Consider the following 12,131-nt stretch of genomic DNA (forward strand, 5'->3'; position numbering starts at 1 on the left):
CTTATACAGAACGAGCTCGATCACAAACACAGTATAGGCCTGTTGGATTCCTCTCGGATCTTCAGCAGAAAGGCGACTTTTCCCAAGTACAGAGCAATATATGGTTGCCATCACCAAGAGCTGAAAGAGTAGCTGCGCGGTGAAACCGGTTTTGAATCCCCATACCAGCTCTCCTTGGGCAAGTCACTCTGTCACCAACAAAAGAACGCAAGCTCAAGGGCAGAGGTGTTCAACTACAGTCCCCCGGACCAGGGGTGCGCAAACTTACATTAATGTGCCCCCCTGTCGGCCTCCCCTCCGGCTCGCGCCTCCCCCCTCCTGCACGGCTCGGGCGTCAAATGACGTAGCGGGGTCAAGTGACGTCAGGTTGCCATGGAGACGCGTCGCTGGGACCAAGGTAAGTAAAAAGTTACAGAGGCCTCGTGCGATCCCCGGCATTTAGTTTAAATGCCTTGGGGGAAGCGCGGGGCCTCTGTAACAGCCCCCCACCCCCCTCCCACACACACACTTTGCGCACCCCTGCTCAAGACCGTTAGGTTTTAAGGATATCCCAGCTTCAGCACAGGTGGCTCAATCAGTGGCTCAGTCAAAGACTAAGCCATCTGTACTGAAGCAGGGACTGATTGAGCCACCTGTGCTGAAGCTGGGACTGATTGAGCCACCTGTGCTGAAGCTGGGATATCCTTAAAACCCGACCTGCTTGGGGGTCTCGAGGACTGCAGTTGAGCCCCCCTGCTCTACGGGACGGTGATTGCAAAATTTTTGGTACAAAAACAAAGAAATATGGTGGAATCCTGTACCGAAAAATAGTTGCCGCCAGTAAAAACAAAAAAAACAAACTAGTTTTGGACAAACAGTTTACCGCAAAGCCGCCCTGCAGCCCACATAATACTACAAGTTACTCAGCATTTAGCGATAAAGTATATCCATACCTTTAAGCCCTCCAACACCCGGTGATCCTGGGAATCCGCTAGATCCCGGTGATCCTGGAGATCCTGGAAATCCCGGGTTTCCCCTAAATCCCATGAGCCCTGGACTTCCTGAAAATAAAAGTCAGACAAATTATAAATGACGGGCAGAATGATAATTATATGCAGATTATGTTCAAATATTAAATGGCCACAGTTTGGAGAAATTCATAAACCCACCGCGAAAATACTTTTTTTTAATTAAAATTCATTTTATTGAGAAAACCCTCTGCACCATCTCTGGTTTCTTTTTCTCTTTGTCCGAGTGCTATTACAACAGGCTGTACCCACCCACGTTTGCCACAGTTTGGGATGTGCCTTTATTATTCTTTGAGTTTCTAAGTTTGACAATTGGAGATTGCACTCATCAGTTAAATTTGTCTTGCAACTCTGCTCTATGTCAGTTTCTCCTCTCCTTTGGTGACTGGCCCCCCGCTCCCCTGCTGTTATGGATCTCGATTATGGAGGATATCTGAAACATATCCTGTTTCAGGGTTTTGAGTACAGGCGTATCCTATTGTTATTTTTCACTTTAGTACAGCTCAACCCCGTTATAACGCGATCCGTTACAACGCAAACCCGCTTACAGTATAACGCGATGCAAGCGTGGCTCCCAATTTTCATATTTATGAATACTTTACAACACGATTATTGGTGTCTTAAATACTTTATTGTACAATGCATACAATTGTTCATTATTTCTAACGCGATCAGCTTATAACGCGATGTGATTCTTTGGACCCCAAGAACAGCATTATAAGGGGGTTGAGCTGTATATTGAATGTAATTATTATACTAGATATTTAGCATTTTTATATTTAATATCGCACTGTTCACTTTTTATGATATCACTTGATTTATTCACATGCTTATTTCTATCACATTTGTGTATTAATATTATTCATCCTACGTTGAGCGCCACTTTTCGCTCTTTTGTATAAATTATAAATGACGGGCAGAATGATGTTATACGCAGATTACGTTCAAATATTAGATGGCCGCAGTTTGGAGAAATTCATAAACCCACCGCAAAAATACTCGCTATTCTTCATTTCCTACTGTTATTTTGGTTTACTTCTTAAGATCTTTGTACAAGGATTTTACCCAATAACAAACGGCATTTAAATGTGGATCCCATATACACTACATATGCGTGTGCATTAATACTCACGTAAGGAGAGCAACAATAACTCTAACAAGTCCATCTAACTTACTAGGTCTCTATGCAAACAAGCATTTATACAACATCCAGATACAGACACTTTGTGCCATCATTATATTATCCTTGTATGTCAAAGTACCACTACTCTCTTATTTTTACTACCTTTTCTAACTTACAAATGTACTATTGTGCTATCCATATTGCTGAAATCTCACTTCACATGGTACCACGTGTCCTTTTAACTTACCTGGTTGTCCCGGCCGGCCAAAGTCTCCTAGTAAGCCCTTTTGTCCAGGGTTTCCAAGGGTTCCTATTGACCCACTATCTCCTGGAAGACCATCACGTCCTCTTAGACCTGCAATGAGGAGAAATGGCAGAGAAAAGGCTTATCACTCATAGCATGGTTATATCAGCACTAGAGATGCGTGACACTGTCCAACAGGCATTTGCAGAATAATAAGCGAGCTTGTTATCATGTATCACACCCAGGGACATGGAAAATGACTTTTGAAGAAGAGTCTAACATTTCAGTGGCATATTGTTTTTTTAACAGTAAGATTGTCCAGTGTAATATAACTTGAATGAGTAACAGCCCTCTGAGTGTTGTGCTCATTTCTGACTAATACAAATGAAGTTATTGTGTAATTTAAAGTACAATGACACTTTAACAATGAAAAAATGCAAAGAGAAATGGGGGTTATTACACTGTACCTGGGATTCCAGGTGTACCAACTTCCCCTTTAATTCCTGGGCGTCCGGGCTGTCCCAAAGAGGAACCTCGTTCACCTTGAAGAGCAGAAGACACATTGACTGGTTACTTTCAGCCCAGGATAAATCCCTCGGTGACTATGATGAGTTGGTCTTTGTAAAGGTTTCCAGAAAGGTGTGAGGGGTTTGGTAAACCAGAATAATAAACTTCCAATTGGGTCATTTAACTTCAAAATGTATCCATGTGATTCTTGGCTATATTTTGGAACATGTAAACATTCCAAATGTTCTCTCTTACCTTTCGGGCCAGGTTGTCCGGAGTTGCCTGGAAAACCAGGACTTCCAGGAAATCCCTCGGCCCCCTACAAATCATGAGAATGTGAATATGAATTAGTATTCCTGCTCAGTTTCAATGCTAACTATGTGTCACTTTATATAGCGCAGTGTTTTTATCAAAGTCTTCTGGCTGCAAACCCCCAGATTTAACAAAGAAATAAAAAACCATTGTCCTTTTCTTTGATAAGTTTATTGTTCAAATTGTGCCCCAGTTTAGCCGCTGGGACACTGATAATTAAACCCCATGTTTGAGAGAAGAGAAGGTTTCCTTAAGTTTGGATACAAGAACTAGTTAGGTTCAACCACAAGTCCTATGGAAAACGTACGCCCAACTTTTGTATTGTATTACATTCTTACAACACAAACCATAATATTCTCTCAACCTTGCCGATTTCATTGTAGTTACTTCTTGAGATTTCGGAACATGGTCATTGTTCCAATGGTTGAAGAGAAGAGACAGAGACTTTATCTGATCACACATAGAAACTCAGAATTTGATGGCAGACCTTTGACCTTCCATCCCACCTATTCCACAAATATTCCAAATCCATACAAAATATTTAAATTCTCTTTTTTTTATCATTATTAAAGGTTCCCTTGCATCTATCCAAAGGCTTTTGGTGTTGTTTTTTTAATTGACTTTCTCCCTTCCATTTCTGCTGGATGGCATGTATCCACTACTCCTTTACAGTAACATAGTACTTGCATGTCCCCTAATCCTGCCAGTTTCCAGCTGCGAAGTCTGACCCCGTGTGACAGATCACTAACTCACGGCACTTCAAGGAAAAGTGCAAAGCAATGAAATAAAGGTACAATGAATATTTACATTTTCTCCTCGCATTCCGGGAAATCCAATGATCCCAGGTTCGCCTTTGGGTCCAGAAAAGCCCGGCCGTCCGTATGACCCAGGCAAACCAGGGTCACCAGGAAAACCCTTCTCTCTTCCTGGGTTACCGGAGGTGCCGGGGCGCCCAGGTGTCCCTGGGAGGCCAGGAAATCCTTTATCCCCTAAGAAAACACAAACATGATGACCCAAATCAGAGGGGTGCAGAGGGGTGCAGCATTTGTATTTGAGCATAATGTAAAAATGTAACATGCAATGGTGTGGCTTCACTTACGAATATAGCTTTTAATAACAAAAGCACAAAAATAAACTATATGTACCTTCTGTATAATTAATGAATACGACAACCATAATCATTTTTCACTGTGGAGTGTTAATGAATGTGCCGCATTTCTTTAGACACCACAAAGTTGGAAATGACTTAAATAAATGAATGACAAGCTGATTGCATAGGGTTTACAGAAAGTTCAAACTCAAAACACCGACTGGGTTGTATTATTATCCACTTTCCACCAAATGTTACAGCCGAGTGATGGGAATTGTGGCACGGGGGTAATTTAATGAGGGCAGCATTAACTGGCTACAAATCTGGAAGTATTGCTTGTATGGGAGCGGGTTACCTCTCTGTCCTGGAAACCCTGGTTGTCCACCTACTCCTGGTTCTCCCCGTTCTCCCTTGAACTGTAACATTTGCAAGTCTTGGATCCTGATAATGGAGCCAGGTAGACCCGGGTCTCCTACGTTGCCTGGAAGACAATGGGATAGAGAAGCCTGAGTTCTGGTACCATGAAATCAGAACTGGGTCATGGCCTTTTACTGTAGTTAGTTTTAGCAAAGAGGTAAGTGGTTTAAGTCAGGCTACAAATAGCAAGTCCCCTGTGGAGGGTCATATTAGCATTGAACGAGTCAAAAATAAATGAAAGTTTTGTATGCAATGTGTGAATGTCTTCACAAGTGCGTCGCAAAATTGTTCAGGTATTTCCCCTAAATTTTGTGTTTTCCGTGAAATGTTCCCAAAAGTTCACATTGCTCAAAGACTAGTGAAACTGTGCCGCTTTTGCCGGAACCTAGTGGAAATTGTGCCAGTGTTTAAAAAAAAAATGGCAAAAAAAAAAAACAGCATTATGTAAGGTGACCTTGAACATTGATATTTGACCCTTGATGAATTAGAAGAGAAGATTGATGATTTAAGCAAAAAAATTGGCTGAAGCGATTTGCCAATTTTTCTGAACATTGGCTAAAATCACGTGATCACGAGTGACGGAGGGTCCACGGCACTCTGGCCCGCTGCCCCTCCGGCACTAAGGGTTAAACACAAGCACACAATTAAACAAAAAGCAACACGACCCTTGGTGACCTTCATCATTGGGATCTTCAGGCAGCTTCTTGGTTTAACCACGTCATGTTTGCCGCCGACCTTAATCTTACTCACCTTTCTCCCCACGACGTCCAGAATCTCCTGGACCTCCATCTCTTCCGGGTGAGCCGCTGGTTCCTTTAAATCCACTGCCACCTGAAGCACTTGGCAGCCCAGGCATGCCAGGAAATCCAACCAGGCCAGGAGAGCCCTTTCCACCTGTGAGCGATTAAAAGTCATTATTAGGAGCGTGGTCATCATTTGATCCCTTGTGATATGTGTATCATGCTAACAATCTCAAAGTTGTAATGGAGAGGGGACAATGTAGTATTTATCAAATACGCCTTGATGGTACAATACTAGTGTAACAATGCCACCAATGTATTCCACCATCCAATACTATACAAATCCCTGTAGATAATGGAAGGGATAATGTGTGACATGTATTTTCATCTTGGTGCAACAAAAAGTATCACAGTTTGCACGAAGCGAAGGAGGTTCTCTGGGATCAGCACAGCTACCAAAACACTGCTTGGCAGATAACACACGTGCTATCTTGCATTGATAGCTGCCACATTTACCTTTCAGTCCTGGGAATCCTGAAAGTCCATCACGACCACCGGACCCCTGCGGTCCGGCAGGTCCTATTTCTCCAGGACGACCTGCATCTCCAGGAATACCTGGACGTCCTTTCATACCAGCTGGGCCGGGAGGGCCTCGGTTTCCGGAGAAACCTTTCGTTCCAGGAAAGCCTAAAATGAACGCATGCAGGAACTTAGTAGGCGGATGTTTGGGACCCAACCGAAAGCAGGACGCGTAACCTCATCCTATCCTGGTGGAGGAGCAGCGGCACAGCTGCCGCCAGGTCACCTGCACAGGTCCTATCCTCCCACGCGACTGCTGGAACTCTGTTCCGGCTGTTCTGCAGGGTCCCCACGCACTCTGTCTCCCTCCCCCCTCCCCCCAGGCTTTACCTGTGGAGTGGGACAGGGTCCATTCAATGCCCTGCTAAGAGGGGGCCATCCCGGCGACCTTAACACGGAAGTTAGGCCCCACCGAAAGTCAAGCCCAACTTCTGCCATGGGCTGCCTGGGTGGGCCCCCTCCACCGCCAGTAAGGCCCCCGCTCTGTGGGCAGGGTCCGGGAGGGGGGCGGTGCATATACTTGGAGGGGTGGTGCACTACTTGAACTGGGGCCCACAAATCACTTGTTCTGCCCCTGTGGAGCGGCTTTCAATGCTCTCAGTTGATGGATTGTCCACCAGTGAGAGACGGCAAATGAAAGCAAGGCGACATCTGGTAATATGACACATAAGCCTCATGTTTTGCTACATACAGTCACCTAGCAGGCGTGGCGTTAGCTGCGAAAGCATTAGTTCTCTAATATGGCGATGGTTACTGCCTACAACACTACACAACTGACTGCAGTGAAACCCCTTATGATGTACATTGGTAGGATTCTGGCCAATCGAGGGAAGGTAGGTGTGTCTTACCAAACCTACAGGGATTAGGTTAGAGTGGGAAATGTCTTACACTCTTCAAATATTAAGAGCATCAGAAGCTGTAGCTCAGCCCTTGAAATCATGCGCGCTGTCTTCATCTCAATAAAAATAATTGGTTTCTCTTTGTATAATTAGGTTTTATTGTATGTTCGAACCATTGTCAAAAGGGTGATATAATCAAACTAAAAAATATGAAGATTTAAAGCAGCAAATCATGTTTTTGGGATACCCCTAAAAATGAGCGTCCTACAGTTTAAAACATCTTGGGCTTCCGTACGGCGGCGTATTTCCAGCACGGAAAGATGCGTTCAGGTTCTTCTGCGTATCGCTCATATATTATTGTTATCGCGTGGTGGGAAAACATTCAGGGCCATATTTACTTAGTGAGACGAGTTCCCAACTCCAGTCCTCAAGACCCCCCCCTAACAGGTCTGGTTTTAAGGCTATCCCAGCTTCAGCACAGGTGGCTCAGTCAGTCCTTGCTTCAGCACAGGTGGTGCAGTCTTTGACTGAGTCACAGATTGAGCCACCTGTGCTGAAGCTGGGATATCGTTAAAACCTGACCTGTTGGGGGAACGTGAAGACTGGAGTCGAGAACTCCTGTGTTACTGTATCGTTACTAAGTCACGCTGGAAGGTGTCTTACGGAGTAGCACTGCTAAGTAGATATGGGCCTGCGCCTCAGAGCATGGAATGCTGCTTTAATACAAGAACATATAACAAGCACAGATGGTCGTGTTAGTGAACTTTGCGAATATCACCCTTTTTTGGTTCGGTGAGAAACGTAGCCATGATCCACATTTACCTAATGCTAAAACTACCGGGAATTACACGTTGGAATAATTTAGATTACTTTCGCTTTCCAAAGTCAAACCAAGTTTTGTTTTAAAAAATGGTGTAAATAGTTACCGTGCTGCAATTTTGCCACTTCAAAAAACAAAACAAAATATCTCAGTTAGAGCTAATTGGGCCGTTTACTAGAACTTTTGGCACCAAAAGTTTGATCCAAACAGTGGTGAAGCTAGTCTTGGCAGGTTTGCACATTTCTAATGCCAAACATGGAAGCCCCATAGCACAGGGGCTCTCAACTCCAGCCCCCAAGACCCTTCAGCAAAAGTGGTGCAGCCTTCAACTGAGCCACCTGTACTGAGGCAGGGATATCCTTAAAACCTGACCTGTTGAGGGGGAAATGTGGACTGGAGTTAAGCGCCCCTGCCATAGCAACTAATATATATATGAATAACGTTTTATATATCCCCTGTGGGTGCAAATATCAATGTACCTATTAGCATAACATCTCAGCATGCTTACTACGATGGGTCTTTAAATTTAGTGCAATGTATAAGGGGTGTCACCTATGGTCAATGCAATGCGCGTAGCATCAAAAGCAAGACTGTTAGCCCATCTGCTTTTATGCTACAGTGCATTTTCTCACCTTGGCAGCCTATGTGAAGAACCCCAAACCACAGAGAATGACATCAACATATGGAGAGTTGGTGGTAATTGGAATAAAGGCATGATGAAGGAAAAACAGACACAATGATTGAAAAGAAAGCACATGGGAAAATAGGGAACAATGGCTGGGAGATACAGCAACATTTTCTTCACTAGAGCATATCATGATCGGAGGAAAGACGTCAGCAATAAAAACAGCCTGGGTGTTACATATTAAAAACAACAAGGAATGTTCTCTGGATATTTACCATGCATCTGATTGGTTTTAATTTAGTGATTCAAGTTAGAAAATCATTGCAAAATCACGCTGTGCAGTAGGAAGATAAAACACAATGTAGGTAAGGTTAGCAAGTAAATCACAGTATGCGGAACAGTTTAAACCAGTCCCGTTCTTATAAAAGGGCTGCAAATCCCACCATGGTTTGACGAGCTGAATCAGCCTGTGACACTACCTTCGGTTCAGCAGATATCCCTACATTTAGATGACATATGTTTGTATTTAAAGCTGCAGTTCAAGCTGCCGATTTTTAAAAATGTTTTATTTATTTTTCCCGTTCAATATGTGCATCAATACAATCTGCACGCTGACAAGTGATTAGCTAAGCTGCAGATCGATACGTTCTTCTGTAATCGATCGCTTTGCTCAGGGTTATTTAATTCAGTTATTGCTGCAAAACAGTACCCACGATGCAAAGTTCTGTGTGGAAGATCATGTGACCAGGCAGTTACTAGATGCAATTAGTGAACTGCTAGAGAGAGGGCAGGGCTTAAGAGCCATAGCCTGTCTCAGAAGGGGAAGGGGGTGTGACTTTGTAAATGGTTGCTATAGAAACAAAAATGCTTTCTACATTAGAATACATTAAAATGTCTTTAAAAATTGTTTTAAAACATGCTAAGTATTTTCTGATAGTACAGAACGGATTTATTAAAAAAAAAACAAATGTCGGATATTGATTGAACTGCAGCTTTAATAGTAATGGTGAATGATGGGGGTCAGTTATTCAATCTGGAAGTGTAAAAAGCATAAAATGAGAACAGGGCAAACGTGTAATTGAAGTTGAGCCTTGCAATACAGCAGTGTTTAAAACCTCTGCTACTAAAAGTGGTTAATTCATGGAGCGTGTTGGAATTCCCCCTGTACTGGCCAGTTCTTTTTGTAATGGTGCTTTACGTACCTGGTGATCCAGGGTATCCAATATCTCCCCTAGGACCCTGTTTTCCTTTAATGCCCGATGGTCCTCCAAATCCAGGGGGACCTCTGGGACCTGGGCTACCAGGATAACCAGAATTACCCTGTTCACCTTTGGCACCTGTCAGCCCGGGTCTTCCATCAAAACCTACAAAATAGAGGAGGGGATTGGGAGACCGATGAGTAACCCAACCAAAACAGGTGTGCTGCCGGCATCATTATGAACTCTTGGTGTTTACCTCTTGGATATTTGAGTAACTATGGGATCAGAGATAGACCACCATCTACTCTCTCAGGATATTTACTTGACAGCAGTAGTCAATCAATTCCAGTTGTGTTGACAGCTAGCAGCCTTATAGGTTGTCTTATATTATATCAGTGTATCATATTTATATTTTGCACACCTCCTTTGGGTGATGTCTACTATTTAATAACGAATTTTTACTTTTATACCACCTGGCTCCCGGCAGTGCGCGGCTTTCTTTCTTTTTGGCTACTAGATCACCACCTCTCCTGTCTCATTCTTCTCTATTATTAAACCACCAGTCTATCAGTTCCATTATTATTTATCATTATTTTTTGCTAAATAGACTGTAAATTACATAAATACGTAAATAGAAATCAAAACTGAAAAGCAGATTTTCTTTTAAAACCAAAACACGTGAACAAGTGTGCATCTCATCTCCAGCCCTTGTCTCCCCACTTCTGGATGAAGCCTCCCCACTGATCTCCCGGGTAACATGGTTGCATCCTCTCTTCTCTATGTCGCCCCAACAAATTTTCTGATTTCATGCTCCCATCTTACTTTTCGTCGTCGTCTTGGTCTTTTCATTTCCTTTGGAATCCAGTCGATTACCATTTTTGTCCAACGATGGTAATTTCTTCTTGCGATATGTCCGCCCCACCGCCATTTTCATTTCTTCCCCCTTATGAAGATATTACAAACTTTTGTTTGGTTTTGATCCCATTCATTCTTTTTGCTGTCTCTTTGGGTAATACCCAGCATGCATCTCTCCACACTTCTTTGCTTTGTCTGAAGATCCTGAATTATCTTCGCATTTGGGGTCAAGTTTCACATCCATACGTGAGCATGGGCAGAAAACTTTCCTCTTGAGGCACCGAGGTAGTCCAGGGTCTGCTACAGCCGATTAGTGAGTATCTTCATAAAAATCTTGTAAGTGATTGGAAGTAGACTGATTGGTCTGTAGTTCATGAGGTCTTCTGTGTCTCCTTTATTGTGGATGAGGAAAACTATGGCAAAACTCAATTGTTCTGGAACATTACTGTTGTTCAAGCACCATGTAAAGAGTTTTTCAAGGATTATTTCTACTTCTTCCCCGCTTCTTTCAAGATTTCAGTTGTAATTCCCTTTTCCCTGCAAGCCTTCCCATTCTTCATGAAATTTATTGCTTTTGCCAGTTCTTCTGGGAGGATGCCAGTTACATCTTTGGTGGGTTCTTCTCGCTTGTCCTCCGCTGGATTACGACCTGTGTGAGCATACAATTTAATGTCTCCAACTCTCTTTATGATCAGTGCATGGTTTTTTATTGTTGATCCACCGTCTTGAGTGCAATGATTTGCTTCTTCCCAACAATAAGTTGCTGCTTTGTCTTCTCTAAGCTTTTGTTATCTTCAGTAGTCTTCTTCACCATATCACCGTTACATTTTCTTACATCTTCAGTTACACGTTTGCGGATCATCTTGCACAGCTCCACATATTCAATTCTTATTCTTGCGTTTTGGGATTACTTAATTTCTTGTCGTCTCTTCATCAACTGTTTTGTCTCGTCAGATATTTTCAGATCCTGTTCTTTGTTAGCGATTCCTCCAGTTTTTTCCTGCGCTTTCCACTATAATCCCATCGGTCTATCAGTTCCACTATTATTGTATTTATTATCATTATTTTTGCTAATAGACTGTAAATTACAAATATTCAAATAGGAAGCAAAACCAAACCCAAAACCCAAATTCCCGTGCACAAGCTACGTGTGCCGTGAGTCTTTACTGTGGTGTCTCCCTGTCAATGTGTGATCATACAGTTAGTCCAACAGAACAAAGTCACATGTCCCTACGCGTTTCGGCACAGTGGTAACTTCATCAGGGGGGCACACCCCACATCAAGACCAGGTGAGGTCATTTTACACTTATTGGAGAGGTGTTGCATTATACACACAAAGTGAGTATATGGAGATTTATAGATATTGGGACTATTATACCATTTGTTCCACTTTCACAATTTTGGGGCCTACGCTATAAGCCTCGATAAGCCACTTATCGAGGCCTTTTCGCCAAAAAGGCCTACTGCTATTCAGTAAGCCTCGATAAGTGGCCGATAAAAGGACTTTCCGGCAATTTTTTCTCTACAAAAAAAAATCGCCAGGCGAGCCGCGATAAGCCACTTATCAGCAGGTTTTCACATTCACATTTGTGCAATTCTAGGAGCCTCGAGTAGTTTATCGGGGCTAATCGAGGCTGTAGAATGGCGATTTCCTCTGAAAATCCTAGCACCAGGAAAAGTTGACGTGAAGGTGGTGAGAACCTGCCGATAAGGCGGCAAGAGAGGACTTGGATTTTTTTTTACATTTTTCCTGCCTCGGATTGATGCCGGGAGT

General features: G+C 43.1%; 1 protein-coding gene across 1 annotated transcript in view; it reads right to left on the reverse strand.

Annotated features, from left to right (window-relative positions):
* Positions 1 to 12,131, reverse strand: part of COL4A6 (collagen type IV alpha 6 chain) — a 153,550-nt gene that overhangs the window by 13,520 nt on the left and 127,899 nt on the right. Inside the window, exons 28-36 of the mRNA XM_075573449.1 lie at positions 9,506 to 9,667; positions 5,957 to 6,127; positions 5,451 to 5,594; positions 4,639 to 4,764; positions 4,001 to 4,182; positions 3,137 to 3,200; positions 2,842 to 2,916; positions 2,378 to 2,485; positions 933 to 1,040 (exon numbers count right to left, since the gene is read on the reverse strand). Of these exons, the coding sequence (XP_075429564.1) occupies positions 933 to 1,040; positions 2,378 to 2,485; positions 2,842 to 2,916; positions 3,137 to 3,200; positions 4,001 to 4,182; positions 4,639 to 4,764; positions 5,451 to 5,594; positions 5,957 to 6,127; positions 9,506 to 9,667 (1,140 nt within the window). The remainder of the gene's footprint in view (positions 1 to 932; positions 1,041 to 2,377; positions 2,486 to 2,841; positions 2,917 to 3,136; positions 3,201 to 4,000; positions 4,183 to 4,638; positions 4,765 to 5,450; positions 5,595 to 5,956; positions 6,128 to 9,505; positions 9,668 to 12,131) is intronic.

This window comes from Ascaphus truei, chromosome 16, assembly GCF_040206685.1.
Source record: "Ascaphus truei isolate aAscTru1 chromosome 16, aAscTru1.hap1, whole genome shotgun sequence".
Lineage (NCBI taxonomy): Eukaryota > Metazoa > Chordata > Amphibia > Anura > Ascaphidae > Ascaphus > Ascaphus truei.